Source organism: Pseudophryne corroboree, chromosome 6 (genome assembly GCF_028390025.1).
Source record: "Pseudophryne corroboree isolate aPseCor3 chromosome 6, aPseCor3.hap2, whole genome shotgun sequence".
Classification (NCBI taxonomy): Eukaryota; Metazoa; Chordata; class Amphibia; order Anura; family Myobatrachidae; genus Pseudophryne; species Pseudophryne corroboree.
This window is the reverse complement of record NC_086449.1, coordinates 427,762,039-427,784,693: the sequence shown is the minus strand read 5'-3', so window position 1 is coordinate 427,784,693 and position 22,655 is coordinate 427,762,039. Positions and strand designations below refer to the sequence as shown.

General features: G+C 49.2%; 1 protein-coding gene across 6 annotated transcripts in view; it reads right to left on the bottom strand.

Moving 5' to 3' along the window:
- KMT2E (lysine methyltransferase 2E (inactive)) overlaps positions 1-22,655 on the bottom strand; it is a 445,960-nt gene that overhangs the window by 172,444 nt on the left and 250,861 nt on the right. For all 6 annotated transcript variants that reach the window (XM_063927017.1, XM_063927020.1, XM_063927022.1 and 3 more), the window contains one exon: positions 2,788-3,052. In XM_063927017.1, the coding sequence (XP_063783087.1) occupies positions 2,788-3,052 (265 nt within the window). The remainder of the gene's footprint in view (positions 1-2,787; positions 3,053-22,655) is intronic.

The following is a 22,655-nucleotide window of genomic DNA, read 5'->3' as shown; positions in this document are numbered from 1 at the left end:
GGCAAGGCTGATTTGAGGTAACAGCGGGGGACAGTCGCTTCGAATTCCAGCTTGTATCCCTGAGATACAATTTGTACAGCCCAGAGATCCACCTGTGAGCGAACCCACTGGTTGCTGAAGTTTCGGAGACACGCCCCCACCGCACCTGGCTCCGCCTGTGGAGCCCCAACGTCATGCGGTGGACTTAGTGGAAGCAGGGGAGAACTTTTGTTCCTGGGAACTGGCTGCATGGTGCAGCTTCTTACCTCTACCCCTGCCTCTGGCAAGAAAGGATGCGCCCCTGACTCTCTTGCCTTTCTGGGAACGAAAGGACTGCATGTGATAATACGGTGCTTTCTTAGGCTGTGAGGAAACCTGAGGCAAGAAAGTAGACTTTCCAGCTGTCGCTGTAGACACGAGGTCCGACAGACCGTCCCCAAACAATTCCTCACCCTTATAAGGCAAAACCTCCATGTGTTTTTTAGAATCAGCATCTCCTGTCCATTGCCGAGTCCATAAGACCCTCCTGGCAGAAATGGACATAGCATTAATTCTAGAGCCCAGCAGGCAAATGTCCCTCTGAGCATCCCGCATATATAAGACGACGTCTTTGATATGGCCCAGGGTTAGCAAAACAGTATCTCTGTCGAGGGAATCTATGTAGTCTAACAGAGTATCTGTCCACGCTGCTACAGCACTACACATCCAGGCTGAAGCAATAGCAGGTCTCAGTAGAGTACCAGAGTGTGTATACACTGACTTCAGGATAACTTCCTGCTTTCTATCCGCAGGCTCCTTTAGGGCGGCCGTATCCTGAGACGGCAGGGCCACCTTTTTAGATAAGCGTGTCAGCGCCTTGTCCACCCTAGGGGATGTTTCCCAACGTAACCTGTCCGTTGGCGGGAAACGGTACGCCATCAGTAACCTCTTAGAAATCACTAATTTCTTATCAGGGGAACTCCACGCTTCTTCACAATTCATTTAATTCATCAGATGGGGGAAAAGTCACTGGCTGCTTTTTCTCCCCAAACATATAAACCCTCTTGGTATTAACAGGGTTAATCTCAGAAATGTGTAATACATCTTTCATTGCAACAATCATGTATCGGATGGCCTTGGTCATTTTAGACTGTAAATGTGCCTCATCATCGTCGACACTGGAGTCGGACTCCGTGTCGACATCTGTGTCAACCATCTGAGATAGAGGGCGTTTATGAGCCCCTGACGGTTTCTGAGTCGCCTGGGCAGGCGCGGGCTGAGACCCCGGCTGTCCCAAGGCTGCAGCGTCCTCAAACCTTTTATGTAAGGAGTTTACATTGTCATTTAAGACCTTCCACATATCCATCCAATCAGGTGTCGGCCCCGACGGGGGCGACACCACACTTATCTGCCCTTGCTCCGCCTCCACGTAACCTTCCTCATCAAACATGTTGACACAGCCGTACCGACACACCGCACACACACAGGGAATGCTCAGACTGAGGACAGGACCCCACAAAGTCCTTTGGGGAGACAGAGAGAGAGTATGCCAGCACACACCACAGCGCTATATAACACAGGGATTTTCACTGACAATAAGTGATTTACCCAATAGCTGCTTTATAAGTCTTATTTGCACCTAAATTTATGTGCCCCCCCTCTCTTTTTAACCCGTCTTGTACCTGGATACTGCAGGGGAGAGCCTGGGGAGCTGCTTCCAGCAAAGCTGTGAAGAAAAAATGGCGCTGGTGTGCTGAGGAAGAAGGCCCCGCCCCCTCAGTGGCGGGCTTCTGTCCCGCTTTCTGTGTATAAAAATGGCGGGGGTTTTCACATATATACAGTGCCAGACTGTATATATGTATTTTTATGCCAAAAGGTACCACAATTGCAGCCCAGGGCGCGCCCCCCCCCCCCCCCAGCGCCCTGCACCCTACAGTGACCGGGGTGTGTTAGTGTGCTGGGAGCAATGGCGCACAGCTGCGGTGCTGTGCGCTACCTTAATAAAGACAGGAGTCTTCAGCCGCCGATTTCGTCGTCTTCAAGCTTCTGTTCTTCTGGCTCTGCGAGGGGGACGGCGGCGCGGCTCCGGGAACGGACGATCGAGAACAGGTGCCTGTGTTCGAACCCTCTGGAGCTAATGGTGTCCAGTAGCCTAAGAAGCCTAAGAAGCACAAGCTAGCTGCAAGCAGGTAGGTTTGCTTCTCTCCCCTTAGTCCCACGTAGCAGTGAGTCTGTTGCCAGCAGAAGCTCACTGAAAATAAAAAACCTAATAAATACTTTCTTTACTAGCAAGCTCAGGAGAGCCCACTAGGAGCACCCAGCTCTGGCCGGGCACAGATTCTAACTGAGGTCTGGAGGAGGGGCATAGAGGGAGGAGCCAGTGCACACCAGATGTAGTACCTAATCTTTTCTTTAGAGTGCCCAGTCTCCTGCGGAGGCCGTCTATTCCCCATGGTCCTTACGGAGTTCCCAGCATCAACTAGGACGTCGGAGAAATACATTTACGTTATGAATCACCATGGAAATATTCAGCCACACTGGCAAGACAAATATTCCATAAATTAGAATGGACTAGTAGTTACCATATTTACAGGTTAAATGTCATATGTGGCCTGGGAAAAGCAGAGCTGGAAAGCTTTGCAACATCATTATGTAACTGAATGTTAAACATGTGTTGCTCTTTACTTCTAATTTTTACATTTTGTGCGCTGTAGCAAATTCAAACCACCTAAAAGTTGTAATGCATATAATTAAAGGAAATTGCCATTTAAACCCATGTAAATGCTATAATATATGTGGCTATATGCCTCCACGAAGACAATAAATTACCTGGTTATTAGAAATGGACAACCTAAGAGGGGACAGCTTCCGTTGTTTATTATCTGGTGTTTTCAGTTTGTCGATTGCTCCATCAGGGTCTACTAGGAGGTTCTGATTTTGAGACTCCTTATCTTTAGAAATATCTTTTTCTTTCCTTCCTTTTTTTCTTCTAGTATCATAACCACTGTTCATATTTTCTGTTGGTTCAGAACTACATCGTAGTACTGGGCATTCTGGATTATCTTTGAGGCAAGCGCAATCCACTTTGTATTTGCTGGAATGATAGTGAAAGACAGAAGAAAATTATACTTGTATGAAAACCTGCATCATTTATTCAGTTTAGCAAAATGATGCTAGCAAGACTCTGCTAAGTAGGTAGAACATTATGCTGAGAAATAAAAAAAAACAGAGGACATTATTTTCCACTGAGCAGTACCTGGAGAAGTAAGATATACAACTGTAGTGCCAGAACATGTCCAATAAATTGTGTTTTCTTAACAAATCATTTAAAAGAAACAAAAATAAGATTTTACTTACCGGTAAATCTATTTCTCGTAATCCGTAGTGGATGCTGGGGACTCCGTAAGGACCATGGGGAATAGACAGGCTCCGCAGGAGACATGGGCACTTTAAGAAAGAATTTAGATTCTGGTGTGCTCTGGCTCCTCCCTCTATGTCCCTCCTCCAGACCTCAGTTAGAGAAACTGTGCCCGGAAGAGCTGACAGTACAAGGAAAGGATTTTGGGAATCCAGGGTAAGACTCATACCAGCCACACCAATCACACCGTATAACTTGTGATAACTTTACCCAGTTAACAGTATGAACAACAACAGAGCATCAGATCAACCCTGATGCAACTATAACATAACCCTTATTTAAGCAATAACTATATACAAGCAACGCAGAAGAAGTCCGCACTTGGGACGGGCGCCCAGCATCCACTACGGACTACGAGAAATAGATTTACCGGTAAGTAAAATCTTTTTTTCTCTAAAGTCCTAGTGGATGCTGGGGACTCCGTAAGGACCATGGGGATTATACCAAAGCTCCCAAACAGGCGGGAGAGTGCGGATGACTCTGCAGCACCGATTGAGCTAACACAAGGTCCTCCTCAGCCAGGGTATCAAACTTGTAGAACTTTGCAAAGGTGTTTGAACCTGACCAAGTAGCCGCTCGGCAAAGCTGTAATGCCGAGACCCCTCGGGCAGCCGCCCAAGAAGAGCCCACCTTCCTTGTGGAATGAACCTTAACTGATTTAGGTAGCGGCAACCCAGCCGCAGAATGAGCCTGCTGAATCGTGTTACAGATCCAGCGAGCAATAGTTTGCTTTGAAGAAGGCGCCCCAAGCTTGTTGGACGCATACAGGATAAACAAAGATTCTGTTTTCCTGACCTTAGCCGATCTGGCTACATAAACCTTCAAAGCCCTGACCACATCCAGTGACTCTGAATCCTCCAAGCCAGTAGTAGCCACAGGCACCACAATAGGTTGGTTTATATGAAAGGATGAAACCACTTTCGGCAGAAATTGTGGGCGGGTCCGCAACTCTGCTCTATCCGCATGGAAAACCAGATAAGGGCTTTTATGTGACAAAGCCGCCAATTCTGACACACGCCTAGCCGAAGCCAAGGCTAAGAGCATGACCACCTTCCACGTGAGATATTTCAATTCCACAGTTTTGAGTGGTTCAAACCAGTGTGATTTCAGGAAACTCAACAACACGCTAAGATCTCAAGGTGCCACTGGAGGCACAAAAGGGGGCTGAATATGCAGCACTCCCTTTACAAATGTCTGAACTTCAGGCAGAGAAGCCAGTTCTTTTTTAAAGATAATGGATAAGGCCGAAATCTGAACCTTAATGGAACCCAATTTTAGGCCCAAAGTCACTCCCGACTGTAGGAAGTGAAGGAAACGGCCCAGCTGGAATTCCTCCGTAGGGGCATTCCTGGCCTCACCCTAAGCCACATATTTTCGCCATATACGGTGATAATGTTGAGCCGTCACATCCTTCCTAGCCTTTATCAGCGTAGGAATAACTTCATCCAGAATGCCTTTTCTGCTAGGATCCGGCATTCAACCGGCATGCCGTCACACGCAGCCGCGGTAAGTCTTGGAACAGACAGGGCCCCTGTTGCAACAAGTCCTGTCTTAGAGGCAGAGGCCACGGGTCCTCTGTGAGCATTTCTTGCAGATCTGGATACCAAGTCCTTCTTGGCCAATCCGGAACGATGAGTATTGTTCTCACTCCTCTTTTTCTTATGATTCTCAGCACCTTGGGTATGAGAGGAAGAGGAGGAAATACATAAACCGACTGGAACACCCACGGTGTCACCAGTGCGTCCACAGCTATCGCCTGAGGGTCTCTTGACCTGGCGCAATACCTCTGTAGCTTTTTGTTGAGGCGGGATGCCATCATGTCCACCTGTGGCAGTTCCCACCGACTTGCAATCTGCTTGAAGACTTCTTGATGAAGTCCCCACTCTCCCGGGTGGAGGTGGTGCCTGCTGAGGAAGTCTGCTTCCCAGTTGTCCACTCCCGGAATGAACACTGCTGACAGTGCGCTTACGTGATTCTCCGCCCAGCGCAGAATTATGGTGGCTTCTACCATCGCCACCCTGCTCCTTGTGCCGCCTTGGCGGTTTACATGAGCCACTGCGGTGATGTTGTCTGACTGAATCAGAACCGGTTGGTCGCGAAGCAGGGACTCCGCTTGACGTAGGGCGTTGTATATGGCCCTTAGTTCCAGGATGTTGATGTGAAGGCAAGTCTCCTGACTTGACCACAGCCCTTGGAAATTTCTTCCCTGTGTGACTGCCCCCCACCCTCGGAGGCTTGCATCCGTGGTCACCAGGACCCAGTCCTGAATGCCGAATCTGCGACCTTCGAGAAAGTGAGCGCTCTGCAGCCACCACAGGAGAGACCCCCTGGCCCTGGGGGATAGGGTGATTAACCGATGCATCTGAAGATGTGATCCGGACCACTTGTCCAATAGATCCCATTGAAAAGTCCTCGCATGGAACCTGCCGAAGGGAATGGCCTCGTATGATGCCACCATCTTTCCCAGGACTCGCGTGCAGTGATGCACCGACACCTGTTTTGGTTTTAATAGGTCTCTGACCAGTGTCATGAGCTCCTGAGCCTTCTCCAATCGGGAGATAAACCCTCTTCTGGTCTGTGTCCAGAATCATGCCCAGGAAAGGCAGACGAGTCGTAGGAATCAACTGCGACTTTGGAATATTTAGAATCCAGCCGTGTTGTTGTAACACTTCCAGATAGCGTGCTACGCTGATCAGCAACTGCTCTCTTGACCTTGCTTTTATGAGGAGATCGTCCAAGTATGGGATAATTGTGACCCCTTGCTTCCGCAGGAGTACCATCATTTCCACCATTACCTTGGTAAATATTCTCGGTGCCGTGGAGAGACCAAACGGCAACATCTGAAATTGGTAATGACAATTCTGTACCACAAATCTGAGGTACGCCTGATGAGGTGGATAAATGGGGACATGAAGGTATGCATCCTTTATGTCCAGAGACACCATAAAATCCCCCCCTTCCAGGCTTGCGATGATCGATCTGAGCGATTCCATCTTGAACTTGAACCTTTTCAGGTATATGTTCAGGGATTTTAAATTCAATATGGGTCTGAACGAACCGTCCGGCTTCGGTACCACAAACATGGTCGAATAATAACCCTTCCCTTGTTGAAGGAGGGGCACCTTGACCACCACCTGTTGAAGATACAATTTGTGAATTGCAGCTAACACTATTTCCCTCTCCAAAGGAGAAGCTGGCAGGGCCGATTTGAGGTAACGGTGAGGGGGCATCTCTTCGAATTCCAGCTTGTATCCCTGAGACACAATCTCTATTGCCCAGGGATTCAACTGGGAGTGTACCCACTTGTGGCCGAAATTTCGGAGACGCGCCCCCACCGGGCCTAGCTCCGCCTGTGGAGCCCCAGCGTCATGCGGTGGATTTAGTGGAAGCCGGGGAGGACTTCTGTTCCTGAGAACTAGCTGCGTTGTGCAGCTTCCTTCCTCTGCCCCTGCCTCTGGCAAGAAAGGACGCACCTCGGACTTTCTTGCCTTTTTGTGAACGAAAGGACTGCATTTGGTAATACGGTGCTTTCTTAGGCTGTGAGGAAATATATGGCAAAAAATTTGACTTTCCAGCAGTAGCTGTGGAGATCAGGTCCGAGAGACCCTCCCCAAACAATTCCTCACCCTTGTAAGGTAAAACCTCCATGTGCCTTTTTGAGTCGGCATCACCTGTCCATTGCCGAGTCCTCAGGACCCTTCTGGCAGAAATAGTCATAGCATTTATCCTAGAGCCCAGTAGGCTAATGTCTCTTTGAGCATCTCTCATATATAGGACAGCGTCTTTTATATGCCCCAGGGTCATTAAAATAGTATCCTTGTCTAAGGTATCAAGTTCCTCAGATAAGGTATCCGTCCATGCTGCTACAGCACTACACACCCAGGGCGACGCAATTGCCGGCCTTCGTAAGGTACCTGAATGTGTATAAATGGACTACAGTGTACCCTCTTGCTTTCTATCCGCAGCATCTTTCAGGGTGGCCGTATCCTGTGACGGCAGGGCTACCCTCTTTGATAAGCGTGTTAAAGCCTTGTCCACCCTGGGGGAGGATTCCCAGCGTAACCTGTCTGTTGGCGGGAAAGGATACGCCATAAGCATCCATTTAGAAATCTGCAGTTTTTTATCTGGAGATTCCCAAGCCTTTTCACATAACTCATTTAGCTCGTGTGAAGGGGGAAAGGTCACCACCTGCCTTTTTCCCCCATACATATGAACCCTCGTCAGGGACTGGGGTTTCCTCTGTGATGTGCAACACATCCTTAATTACTATGATCATATAACGGATGGATTTAGCCAATTTAGGCTGTAACTTTGCATCATCGTAATCGACACTGGAGTCAGAATCCATGTCGGTATCAGTGTCAACAATCTGGGATAGTGGGCGCTTCAGAGACCCTGACAGCCTCTGCGACATAGGATCAGGCACGGGCTGAGACCCTGACTGTCCCAAGGCTTCAGCTTTATCTAACCTTTTATGCAAGGAATTAACATTATCATTTAAAACCTTCCACATATCCATCCAATCAGATGTCGGCGCCGTCGGCGGAGACACCACACTCATTTGCTCCCGCTCTGTTTCCACATAGCCTTCCTCGTCAAACATGTTGACACAAGCGTACCGACACACCACACACACAGGGGATGCTCTTTTTGAAAACCGTTCCCCCACAAGGCCCTTTGGAGAGACAGAGAGAAAGAAAGTATGCCAGCACACACCCCAGCGCTATACAACCCAGGAATCACACAGTAACTTAGTGTTAACCCAGTAGCCGCTGTAATAATGATTTTTGTGCCTAATTATGTGCCCCCCCCTCTCTTTTTTACCCTCTTCTACCGTGTATCTGCAGGGGAGAGCCTGGGGAGCTTCCTCTCAGCGGTGCTGTGGAGAAAAAATGGCGCTGGTGAGTGCTGAGGAAGAAGCCCCGCCCCCTCAGCGGCAGGCTTCTGTCCCACGTTTATGTACAATATTATGGCGGGGGCTCATACATATATACAGTGCCCAACTGTATATATGTCAAACTTTTGCCAAGAGGTCCTAATTGCTGCCCAGGGTGCCCCCCCCTGCGCCCTGACCCTTACAGTGACCGGAGTATGTGGATGTATGTGGGAGCAATGGCGCACAGCTGCCGTGCTGTGCGCTACCTCAGTGAAAACTGGAGTCTTCTGCCGCCGATTTCGAAGTCTTCTTGCTTCTCCCGGCTTCTGTCTTCCGGCTCTGCGAGGGGGATGGCGGCGCGGCTCTGGGATCGGACGACGAGGGTGAGATCCTGTGTACGATCCTTCTGGAGCTAATGGTGTCCAGTAGCCTAAGAAGCAGGACCTATCTGCAGAGAGTAGGGCTGCTTCTCTCCCCTCAGTCCCACAATGCAGGGAGTCTGTTGCCAGCAGAGCTCCCTAAAAATAAAAAAACCTAACAAAATACTTTCTTACAGCAAGCTCAGGAGAGCTCACTGAACAGCACACCCAGCTCGTCCGGGCACAGATTCAAACTGAGGTCTGGAGGAGGGACATAGAGGGAGGAGCCAGAGCAACCAGAATCTAAATTCTTTCTTAAAGTGCCCATGTCTCCTGCGGAGCCCGTCTATTCCCCATGGTCCTTACGGAGTCCCCAGCATCCACTAGGACGTTAGAGAAAAATGAATTGGTTGCTAATAGCAACACTACCTCATGACCTTTCATAAAGGCCCAATGATGAAATGAATGTGTCCACATGCTGTTTATAAGTTAAATGGCAACACTTTTTTTTTTGGAGGGGGGATTTGAAATAGCGTTGATGGTGAATATCCATGATTTGTTAAACTACTTAAAATTGTTTAAATTGTCCTAATGACACAGATTATGACCAGTCTATAATTAACTTTGACCTTCGTTTACATGTACTCTACCCTGCTCTGTGTCTGCACTTTCTCTGACAGCCCATTCTGTTTCCATGTATGCACGGCTGTAGAGTCTGTACACCAAAACTACTACTCTATTACTACTGTCAGACACCTTCATAAGAGGCAAATTTATATTTTACATGCATTCTATGTAGACTCGAGGCTTAGATAATTAAATTTGTGAACACATGATTTCATTAAGGATCAAATAGTAGTTTAGGTCATGAGATCGTAGAATAGATGTAAATTATAACAGCAGAATGGGTTAATTAAATCAAAGTGTAATGAGTGACTGCTTTTGATAACTGGTACAGGTTGAGTATCCCATATCAAAATATTCCGAAATACAGACTTTTTTGAGTGAGAGTGAAAATAAGATTTTACTCACCGGTAAATCTATTTCTCGTAGTCCGTAGTGGATGCTGGGAACCCCGTAAGGACCATGGGGAATAGCGGCTCCGCAGGAGACTGGGCACAACTAAAGAAAGCTTTAGGTCACCTGGTGTGCACTGGCTCCTCCCACCATGACCCTCCTCCAAGCCTCAGTTAGGACACTGTGCCCGGACGAGCTGACATAATAAGGAAGGATTTTGAATCCCGGGTAAGACTCATACCAGCCACACCAATCACACCGTATAACTCGTGATACTATACCCAGTTAACAGTATGAATATAACTGAGCCTCTCAACAGATGGCTCAACAATAACCCTTTAGTTAGGCAATAACTATATACATGTATTGCAGACAATCCGCACTTGGGATGGGCGCCCAGCATCCACTACGGACTACGAGAAATAGATTTACCGGTGAGTAAAATCTTATTTTCTCTGACGTCCTAGTGGATGCTGGGAACTCCGTAAGGACCATGGGGATTATACCAAAGCTCCCAAACGGGCGGGAGAGTGCGGATGACTCTGCAGCACCGAATGAGAGAACTCCAGGTCCTCCTCAGCCAGGGTATCAATTTTGTAGAATTTAGCAAACGTGTTTGCCCCTGACCAAGTGGCAGCTCGGCAAAGTTGGAAAGCCGAGACCCCTCGGGCAGCTGCCCAAGATGAGCCCACCTTCCTTGTGGAATGGGCTTTTACAGATTTTGGCTGCGGTAGTCCAGCCGCAGAATGCGCCAGCTGAATTGTGCTACAAATCCAGCGAGCAATAGTCTGCTTAGAAGCAGGAGCACCCAGTTTGCTGGGTGCATACAGGATAAACAGCGAGTCAGTTCTCCTGACTCTAGCCGTCCTGGAAACATAATTTTTCAAGGCCCTGACTACGTCCAGTAACTTGGAATCCTCCAAGTCCCTAGTAGCCGCAGGCACTACAATAGGTTGGTTCAAGTGAAAAGCTGATACCACCTTAGGGAGAAACTGGGGACGAGTCCTCAATTCTGCCCTATCCATATGGAAAATCAGATAAGGACTTTTATATGACAAAGCCGCCAATTCTGATACACGCCTGGCCGAAGCCAAGGCCAATAACATGACCACTTTCCGCGTGAGATATTTTAGATCCACGGTTTTTAGTGGCTCACACCAATGTGATTTTAAGAAACTCAACACCACGTTGAGAACCCAAGGTGCCACTGGAGGCACAACCGGGTGCTGAATATGCAGCACTCCTTTTACAATGTCTGAACTTCAGGTACTGAAGCTAGTTCTTTCTGGAAGAAAATCGACAGAGCCGAGATCTGTACCTTAATGGAGCCTAATTTTAGGCCCATAGACACTCCTGCTTGTAGGAAATGCAGAAATCGACCTAGTTGAAATTCCTCTGTTGGGGCCTTTTTTGGCCTCACACCAAGCAACATATTTTCGCCATATGCGGTGATAATGTTTTGCAGTTACATCTTTCCTGGCTTGAATCAGCGTAGGAATGACTTCCTCCGGAATGCCCTTTTCCTTTAGGATCCGGCGTTCAACCGCCATGCCGTCAAAACGTAGCCGCGGTAAGTCTTGGAACAGACAGGGCCCCTGCTGCCGCAGGTCCTGTCTGAGCGGCAGAGGCCATGGGTCCTCTGATATAATTTCTTGAAGTTCTGGGTACCAAGCTCTTCTTGGCCAATCCGGAACCACGAGTATCGTTCTTACTCCTCGCCTTCCCATTATTCTCAGTACCTTTTGTATGAGAGGCAGAGGGGGGAACACAAACCGACTGGTACACCCACGGTGTTACCAGAGCGTCCCAGCTATCGCCTGAGGGTCCCTTGACCTGGCGCAATATCTTTTATAGCTTTTTGTTGAGGCGGGACGCCATCATGTCCACCTGTGGCCTTTCCCAATGGTGTACAATCCTTTGGAAGACTTCTGGATGAAATCCCCACTCTCCCGGGTGAAGGTCGTGTCTGCTGAGAAGATCTGCTTCCCAGTCGTCCACTCCGGGAATGAACACTGCTGACAGTGTTAACACATGATTTTCCGCCCATCGGAGAATCCTTGTGGCTTCTGCCATCGCCATTCTGCTTCTTGTGCCGCCCCGTTGGTTTACATGGGCGACTGCCGTGATGTTGTCTGATTGGATCAGTACCGGCTGGTTTTGAAGCAGAGGCCTTGCCTGACTCAGGGCATTGTAAATGGCCCTCAGTTCCAGAATATTTATGTGTAGGGAAGTCACCTGACTTGACCAAAGTCCCTGGAAGTTTCTTCCCTGTGTGACTGCCCCCCAGCCTCAAAGGCTGGCATCCATGGTCACTAGGACCTAGTCCTGTATGCCGAACCTGCGGTCCTCTTGAAGATGGGCACTCTGCAGCCACCACAGTAGAGATACCCTGGTCCTTGAAGACAGGGTTATCAGCCGATGCATCTGAAGCTGTGATCCGGACCACTTGTCCAACAGGTCCCACTGAAAAGTTCTTGCATGGAACCTGCCGAATGGGATTGCTTCGTAGGAAGCTACCATTTTTCCCAGGACTCGCGTGCAATGATGCACCGATACCTGTTTTGGCTTCAGGAGGTCTCTGACTAGAGATGACAGCTCCTTGGCTTTCTCCTCCGGGAGAAACACTTATTTCTGTTCTGTGTCCAGAACCATCCCCAGGAACAGTAGACGTGTCGTAGGAACCAGCTGTGACTTTGGACTGTTTAGAATCCAACCGTGCTGTTGTAGCACTTTCCAAAATAGTGCTACCCCGACTAGCAACTGCTCCTTGGACCTTGCCCTTATAAGGAGATTGTCCAAGTACGGGATAATTAAAACTCCCTTTTTTCGAAGGAGTATCATCATTTCGGCCATTACCTTGGTAAACACCCTCGGTGCCATGTACAGTCCAAACGGCAGTGTCTGGACTTGGTAATGGTAAACCTGTACCACAAATCTGAGGTACTCCTGGCGAGGATGGTAAATGGGGACATGCAGGTAAGCATCCTTGATGTCCCGGGATCCCATGTAATCCCCCTCGTCCAGGCTTGCAATAACCGCCCTGAGCGATTCCATCTTGAACTTGAATTTTTTTATGTATGTGTTCAAGGATTTTAAATATAAAATGGGTCACACCGAACCATGCGGTTTCGGTACCCCAAACCGTGTGGAATAGTAACCCCGTCCTTGTTGAAGTAGGGGCACCTTGAGTATTACCTGCTGGAAATACAGCTTATTAATTGCCTCTAGCGCAGCCTCCCTGCCTGAGGGAGTTGTCGGCAAGGCATATTTGAGGAAACGGCGGGGGGGAGACATCTCGAATTCCAGCTTGTACCCCTGAAATACTACTTGAATGAAACAGGGATCCACCTGTGAGCGAGCCCACTGATCGCTGAAATTTTTGAGACGGCCCCCCACCGTACCTGGCTACACCTGTGGAGCCCCCGCGTCATGCTGTGGACTCAGAGGAAGCGAGAGAAGAATTTTGATTCTGGGAACAGGCTGACTGGTGCAGCTTTTTCCCTCTTCCCATGTCTCTGTACAGAAAGGAAGCGCCTTTGACCCGCTTGCTTTTCTGAAGCCGAAAGGACTGTACCTGAAAATACAGTGCTTTCTTAGTCTGTGAGGAAACCTGAGGTAATGGATACGAGGTCCCAGAGACCATCCCCAAATAATTCCTCACCCTTATAAGGCAGAATCTCTATGCGCCTTATAAAGTCAGCATCACCTGTCCAGTGACAGGTCTCTAATACCCTCCTGACAGAATGGACATTACATTCATTTTGGATGCCAGCCGGCAAAATATCCCTCTGTGCATCCCTCATATATAAGACGACGTCTTTAATATGTTCTCATGTTTGACAGGGTCACCGACCACGCTGCAGCATCACGATCTGCAGGTCTCAGTCTAGTACCTGAGTGTGTAAATACAGACTTCAGGATAGCCTCCTGCTTTTTATCAACAGGTACCTTCAAAGTGGCCGTTCCTAAAACGGCAGTGCCACCTTTTTTGACAACCGTGTGAGCGCCTTATCCACCCTAGGGGATATCTCCCAGCGTAACTTATCCTCTGGCGGGAAAGGGTACGCCATCAGTAACTTTTTAGAAATTACCAGTTTCTTATCGGGGGGAACCCACGCTTTTCACACACTTCATTCATTCATCTGATGGGGGAACAAAACACTGCCTGCTTTTTCTCCCCAACATAAAAACCCATTTTTAGAGGGTTAATGTCAGAAATGTGTAACACATTTTTTTTATTGCCGGGATCAAGTCACGGATGTTCCTAGTGGATTGTGTATATGTCTCAACCTTGTCGACACTGGAGTCAGACTCCGTGTCGACATCTGTGTCTGCCATCTGAGTGAGCGGGCGTTTTTGAGCCCCTGATGGCCTTTGAGACGCCTGGGCAGGCGCGGACTGAGAAGCCGGCTGTCCCACAGCTGTTACGTCATCCACCCTTTTATGTAAGGAGTTGACACTGTCGGTTAATACCTTTCACCTAACCATCCACTCTGGTGTCGGCCCCACAGGGGGCGACATCACATTTATCGGCATCTGCTCCGTCACCATATAAGCCTCCTCATTAAACATGTCGACACAGCCGTACCGACACACCGCACACACACAGGGAATGCTCTGACTGAGGACAGGACCCCACAAAGCCCTTTGGGGAGACAGAGAGAGAGTATGCCAGCACACACCAGAGCGCTATATAATGTGGGGATTAACACTATAACTGAGTGAAATTTCCCCAATAGCTGCTTGTATATATAATATTGCGCCTAAATTTAGTGCCCCCCCCTCTTTTTAACCCGTTGAGCCTGAAAACTACAGGGGAGAGCCTGGGGAGCTTTCTTCCAGCTGCACTGTGAAGAGAAAATGGCGCCAGTGTGTCTGAGGGAGATAGCTCCGCCCCTTTTTCGCGGACTTTTCTCCCACTTTTTTCTGGATTCTGGCAGGGGTATTTACCACATATATAGCCTCTGGGGCTATATATTGTGGTATTTTTGCCAGCCAAGGTGTTTTTATTGCTGCTCAGGGCGCCCCCCCCAAGCGCCCTGCACCCTCAGTGACCGGAGTGTGAAGTGTGTATGAGGAGCAATGGCGCACAGCTGCAGTGCTGTGCGCTACCTTGGTGAAGACTGATGTCTTCTGCCGCCGATTTTCCGGACCTCTTCTTGCTTCTGGCTCTGTAAGGGGGACGGCGGCGCAGCTCCGGGACCGAACACCAAGGCTGGGCCTGCGGTCGATCCCTCTGGAGCTAATGGTGTCCAGTAGCCTAAGAAGCCCAAGCTGGCTGCAAGCAGGCAGGTTCGCTTCTTCTCCCCTTAGTCCCTCGCTGCAGTGAGCCTGTTGCCAGCAGGTCTCACTGAAAATAAAAAAATAAGAATTTACTTACCGATAATTCTATTTCTCATAGTCCGTAGTGGATGCTGGGGACTCCGTAAGGACCATGGGGAATAGGGGCTCTGCAGGAGACTGGGCACATCTAAAGAAAGCTTTAGGACTATCTGGTGTGCACTGGCTCCTCCCCCTATGACCCTCCTCCAAGCCTCAGTTAGGATACTGTGCCCGGACGAGCGTACACAATAAGGAAGGATTTTGAATCCCGGGTAAGACTCATACCAGCCACACCAATCACACCGTAAAACTTGTGATCTGAACCCAGTTAACAGCATGATAACAGAGGAGCCTCTAGAAAAGATGGCTCACTACAGCAATAACCCGATTTTTTGGTAACAATAACTATGTACCAGTATTGCAGACAATCCGCACTTGGGATGGGCGCCCAGCATCCACTACGGACTATGAGAAATAGAATTATCGGTAAGTAAATTCTTATTTTCTCTAACGTCCTAAGTGGATGCTGGGGACTCCGTCAGGACCATGGGGATTATACCAAAGCTCCCAAACGGGCGGGAGAGTGCGGATGACTCTGCAGCACCAAATGAGAGAACTCCAGGTACTCCTCAGCCAGGATATCAATTTTGTAGAATTTTACAAACGTATTTGCTCCTGACCAAGTAGCTGCTCGGCAAAGTTGTAAAGCCGAGACCCCTCGGGCAGCCGCCCAAGATGAGCCCACCTTCCTTGTGGAGTGGGCATTTACAGATTTTTGGCTGTGGCAGGCCTGCCACAGAATGTGCAAGCTGAATTGTACTACAAATCCAACGAGCAATAGTCTGCTTAGAAGCAGGAGCACCCAGCTTGTTGAGTGCATACAGGATAAACAGCGAGTCAGATTTCCTGACTCCAGCCGTCCTGGAAACATATATTTTCAGGGCCCTGACAACGTCTAACAACTTGGGAGTCCTCCAAGTCCCTAGTAGCCGCAGGCACCACAAGTAGGTTGGTTCAGGTGAAACGCTGAAACCACCTTAGGGAGAAACTGAGGACGATTCCTCAATTCCGCCCTGTCCGAATGGAAAATCAGATAAGGGCTTTTTTAGGATAAAGCCGCCAATTCTGACACGCGCCTGGCCCAGGCCAGGGCCAACAGCATGACCACTTTCCATGTGAGATATTTTAACTCCACAGATTTAAGTGGTTCAAACCAATGTGACTTTTGGAAACCAAAACTACATTGAGATCCCAAAGTGCCACTGGAGGCACAAAAGGAGGCTGTATATGCAGTACCCCTTTTACAAACGTCTGAACTTCAGGGACTGAAGCTAGTTCTTTTTGGAAGAAAATTGACAGGGCCGAAATTTGAACCTTAATGGACCCCAATTTCAGGCCCATAGACACTCCTGTTTGCAGGAAATGTAGGAATCGACCCAGTTGAATTTCCTCCGTCGGGCCTTACTGGCCTCGCACCACGCAACATATTTTCGCCAATTGCGGTGATAATGTTTTTGCGGTTACATCCTTCCTGGCTTTGATCAGGATAGGGATGACTTCATCCGGAATGCCTTTTTTCCTTCAGGATCCGGCGTTCAACCGCCATGCCGTCAAACGCAGCCGCGGTAAGTCTTGGAACAGACAGGGTCCTTGCTGGAGCAGGTCCCTTCTTAGAGGTAGAGGCCACGGATCCTCCGTGAGCATCTCTTGAAGTTCCGGGTACCAAGTCCTTCTTGGCCAATCCGGAACCACGAATATAGTGCTTACTCCTCTCCATCTTATCAATCTCAGTACCTTGGGTATGAGAGGCAGAGGAGGGAACACATACCCTGACTGGTACACCCACGGTGTTACCAGAGCGTCTACAGCTATTGCCTGAGGGTCCCTGGACCTGGCGCAATACCTGTCGAGTTTTTCCCAACGGTTTATAATCATGTGGAAGACTTCTGGGTGAAGTCCCCACTCTCCCGGGTGGAGGTCGTGCTGAGGAAGTCTGCTTCCCAGTTGTCCACTCCCGGAATGAATACTGCCGACAGTGCTATCACATGATTTTCCGCCCAGCGAAGAATCCTTGCAGCTTCTGCCATTGCCCTCCTGCTTCTTGTGCCACCCTGTCTGTTTACGTGGGTGACTGCCGTGATGTTGTCCGACTGGATCAACACCGGCTGACCTTGAAGCAGAGGTCTTGCTAAGCTTAGAGCATTGTAAATGTCCCTTAGCTTCAGGATATTTATGTGAAGTGATGTCTCCAGGCTTGACCATAAGCCCTGGATATTCCTTCCCTGTGTGACTGCTCCCCAGCCTCGCAGGCTGGCATCCGTGTTCACCAGGACCCAGTCCTAAATGCCGAATCTGCGGCCCTCTAGAAGATGAGCACTCTGCAACCACCACAGGAGGGACACCCTTGTCCTTGGTGACAGGGTTATCCGCTGATGCATCTGAAGATGCGACCCGGACCATTTGTCCAGCAGGTCCCACTGGAAAGTTCTTGCGTGGAATCTGCCGAATGGGATTGCTTCGTAGGAAGCCACCATTTTACCCAGAACCCTTGTGCATTGATGCACTGAGACTTGGCTCGGTTTTAGGAGGTTCCTGACTAGCTCGGTTAACTCCCTGGCTTTCTCCTCCGGGAGAAACACCTTTTTCTGGACTGTGTCCAGGATCATCTCTAGGAACAGAAGACAAGTCGTCGGAACCAGCTGCGATTTTGGAATATTGAGAATCCAATCGTGCTGCCGCAACACTACCTGAGATAGTGCTACACCGACCTCCAACTGTTCCCTGGATCTTACCCTTATCAGGGAATTGTCCAAGTAAGGGATAACTAAAATTCCCTTCCTTCGAAGGAATATCATCATTTCGGCCATTACCTTGGTAAAGACCCGGGGTGCCGTGGACCATCCATACGGCAGCGTCTGAACTGATAGTGACAGTTCTGTACCATAAACCTGAGGTACCCTTGGTGAGAAGGGTACATTTTGACATGAAGGTAAGCATCCTTGATGTCCCGAGACATCATGTAGTCCCCTTCTTCCAGGTTCGCAATCACTGCTCTGAGTGACTCAATCTTGAATTTGAACCTCTGTATGTAAGTGTTCAAAGATTTTAGATTTAGAATCGGTCTCACCGAGCCGTCCGGCTTCGGTACCACCACAGTGTGGAATAATACCCCGTTCCCTGTTGCAGGAGGGGTATCTTGATTATCACCTGCTGGGAATACAGCTTGTGAATGGCTTCCAAAACTGTCTCCCTGTCAGAAGGAGACATCGGTAAAGCCGACTTTAGGAAACGGCGAGGGGGAGACATCTCGAATTCTAATTTGTACCCCTGAGATATCACCTGAAGGATCCAGGGGTCTACTTGCGAGTGAGCCCACTGCGCGCTGAAATTCATTGAGACGGGCCCCCCACCGTGCCTGATTCTGCTTGTAAAGCCCCAGCGTATACTGAGGGCTTGGCAGAAGGCGGGAGAGGGTTTCTGTTCCTGGGAACTGGCTGATTTCTGCAGCCTTTTTCCTCTCCCTCTGTCACGGGGCAGAAATGAGGAACCTTTTGCCCGCTTGTCCACGAAAAGACTGCGCCTGATAATACGGCGTCTTCTCATGTTGAGAGGCGACCTGGGGTACAAACGTGTATTTCCCAGCTGTTGCCGTGGCCACCAGGTCTAAAAGACCGACCCCAAATAACTCCTCCCCTTAATAAGGCAATACTTCCAAATGCCATTTGGAATACGCATCACCTGACCACTGACGTGTCCATAACCCTCTACTGGTAGAAATGGACAACGCACTTAGACTTGATGCCAGTCGGCAAATATTCCGCTGTGCATCACGCATATATAGAAATGCATCTTTCAAATGCTCTATAGGCAAAAATATACTGTCCCTATCTAGGGTATCAATATTTTCAGTCAGGGAATCCGACCACGCCGACCCAGCACTGCACATCCAGGCTGAGGCGATTGCTGGTCGCAGTATAACACCAGTATGTGTGTAAATACATTTTAGGATACCCTCCTGCTTTCTATCAGCAGGATCCTTAAGGGCGGCCATCTCAGGAGAGGTTAGAGCCCTTACAAGCGTGTGAGCGTTTATCCACCCTAGGGGGTGTTTCCCAACGCACCCTAACCTCTGGCGGGAAAGGATATAATGCCAATAACATTTTAGAAATTATCAGTTGTTATCGGGGGAAACCCACGCATCATCACACACCTCATTTAATTTCTCAGATTCAGGAAAACTACAGGTAGTTTTTCCTCACCGAACATAATACCCCTTTTTGGTGGTACTCGTATTATCAGAAATGTGTAAAACATTTTTCATTGCCTCAATCATGTAACGTGTGGCCCTACTGGAAGTCACATTTGTCTCTTCACCGTCGACACTGGAGTCAGTATCCGTGTCGGCGTCTATATCTGCCATCTGAGGTAACAGGCGCTTTATAGCCCCTGACGGCCTATGAGACGTCTGGACAGGTACAAGCTGAGTAGCCGGCTGTCTCATGTCAACCACTGTCTTTTATACAGAGCTGACACTGTCACGTAATTTCTTCCAACAGTTCATCCACTCAGTGATGTCACCCCCTAGGGGGTCGACACCTATTACAGGCAATCTGCTCCGTCTCCACATCATTTTTCTCCTCATACATGTCGACACAAAAGTACCGACATACAGCACACACACAGGGAATGCTCTGATAGAGGACAGGACCCCACTAGCCCTTTGGGGAGACAGAGGGAGAGTTTGCCAGCACACACCTGAGCGCTATATATATACAGGGATAACCTTATATAAGTGTTTTTCCCCTTATAGCTGCTGTATAGTTAATACTGCGCCTAATTAGTGCCCCCCTCTCTTTTTTAACCCTTTCTGTAGTGTAGGGACTGCAGGGGAGAGCCAGGGAGCTTCCCTCCAACGGAGCTGTGAGGGAAAATGGCGCCAGTGTGCTGAGGAGATAGGCTCCGCCCCCTTATCGGCGGCCTTATCTTCCCGTTTTTCTGTGTATTCTAGCAGGGGTTAAATGCATCCATATAGCCCAGGAGCTATATGTGATGCATTTTTTTTGCCATCCAAGGTGTTTTTTATTGCGTCTCAGGGCGCCCCCCCCCCCAGCGCCCTGCACCCTCAGTGACCGGAGTGTGAAGTGTGCTGAGAGCAATGGCGCACAGCTGCAGTGCTGTGCGCTACCTTGTTGAAGACAGGACGTCTTCTGCCGCCGATTTTCCGGACCTCTTCTGCCTTCTGGCTCTGTAAGGGGGCCGGCGGCGCGGCTCTGGGACCCATCCAAGCTGGGCCTGTGATCGTCCCTCTGGAGCTAATGTCCAGTAGCCTAAGAAGCCCAATCCACTCCGCACGCAGGTGAGTTCGCTTCTTCTCCCCTTAGTCCCTCGATGCAGTGAGCCTGTTGCCAGCAGGTCTCACTGAAAATAAAAAACCTAAACTAAAACTTTCACTAAGAAGCTCAGGAGAGCCCCTAGTGTGCACCCTTCTCGTTCGGGCACAGAGATCTAACTGAGGCTTGGAGGAGGGTCATAGGGGGAGGAGCCAGTGCACACCAGATAGTCCTAAAGCTTTCTTTAGATGTGCCCAGTCTCCTGCGGAGCCGCTATTCCCCATGGTCCTTACGGAGTCCCCAGCATCCACTTAGGACGTTAGAGAAATAAGAATTTACTCACCGGTAATTCTATTTCTCGTAGTCCGTAGTGGATGCTGGGAACTCCGTAAGGACCATGGGGAATAGCGGGCTCCGAAGGAGGCTGGGCACTCTAGAAAGATTTAGGACTACCTGGTGTGCACTGGCTCCTCCCACTATGACCCTCCTCCAAGCCTCAGTTAGGACACCGTGCCCGGACGAGCAGACATAATAAGGAAGGATTTAGAATCCCGGGTAAGACTCTTACCAGCCACACAAATCACACCGTACAACTCGTGATACTATATCCAGTTTGACAGTATGAAAACAACTGAGCCTCTCAACAGATGGCTCAACAATAACCCTTTAGTTAACAATAACTATTTACAAGTATTGCAGACAATCCGCACTTGGGATGGGCGCCCAGCATCCACTACGGACTACGAGAAATAGAATTACCGGTGAGTAAATTCTTATTTTCTCTAACGTCCTAGTGGATGCTGGGAACTCCGTAAGGACCATGGGGATTATACCAAAGCTCCCAAACGGGCGGGAGAGTGCGGATGACTCTGTAGCACCGAATGAGAGAACTCCAGGTCCTCCTCAGCCAGGGTATCAAATTTGTAGAATTTTGCAAATGTGTTTGCCCCTGACCAAGTAGCTGCTCGGCAAAGTTGTAAAGCCGAGACGCCTCGGGCAGCCGCCCAAGATGAGCCCACCTTCCTTGTGGAATGGGCATTTACAGATTTTGGCTGTGGCATGCCTGCCACAGAATGTGCAAGTTGAATTGTACTACAAATCCAGCGAGCAATAGACTGCTTAGAAGCAGGAGCACCCAGCTTGTTGGGTGCATACAGGATAAACAGCGAGTCAGATTTTCTGACTCCAGCCGTCCTGGAAACATATATTTTCAGGGCCCTGACAACGTCTAGCAACTTGGAGTCCTCCAAATCCTTAGTAGCCGCAGGCACCACAATAGGCTGGTTCAGGTGAAACGCTGACACCACCTTAGGGAGAAACTGGGGACGAGTCCTCAATTCTGCCCTATCCATATGGAAAATCAGATAAGGGCTTTTACATGATAAAGCCGCCAATTCTGACACTCGCCTGGCTGAAGCCAAGGCCAATAACATGACCACTTTCCACGTGAGATATTTCAGATCCACGGTTTTTAGTGGCTCAAACCAATGTGATTTTAAGAAACTCAACATCACGTTGAGATCCCAAGGTGCCACAGGAGGCACAAATGGGGGCTGAATATGCAGCACTCCTTTCACAAATGTCTGAACTTCAGGTACTGAAGCTAGTTCTTTTTGAAAGAAAATCGACAGAGCCGAGATCTGTACTTTAATGGAGCCTAGTTTTAGGCCCATATTCACTCCTGCTTGCAGGAAATGCAGAAATCGACCTAGTTGAAATTCCTCTGTTGGGGCCTTTTTGGCCTCGCACCATGCAACATATTTCCGCCATATGCGGTGATAATGCTTTGCCGTAACATCTTTCTTGGCCTTAATAAGCGTAGTAATGACTTCTTCCGGAATACCCTTTTCCTTTAGGATCCGGTGTTCAACCGCCATGCCGTCAAACGCAGCCGCGGTAAGTCTTGGAACAGACAGGGCCCCTGTTGTAGCAGGTCCTGTCTGAGCGGTAGAGGCCACGGGTCCTCTGAGAGCATCTCTTGAAGTTCCGGGTACCACGCTCGTCTTGGCCAATCCGGAACCACGAGAATGGTGTTTACTCCTCGCTTTCTTATTATTCTCAATACCTTTGGTATGAGAGGCAGAGGAGGGAACACATAAACCGACTGGTACACCCACGGTGTCACTAGAGCGTCCACAGCTATCGCCTGAGGGTCCCTTGACCTGGCGCAATATCTTTTTAACTTTTTGTTGAGGCGGGACGCCATCATGTCCACCTGTGGTTTTTCCCAACGGTTTACCAGCATCTGGAAGACTTCTGGATGAAGTCCCCACTCTCCCGGGTGGAGGTCGTGTCTGCTGAGGAAGTCTGCTTCCCAGTTGTCCACTCCCGGAATGAACACTGCTGACAGTGCTAGTACATGATTCTCCGCCCAT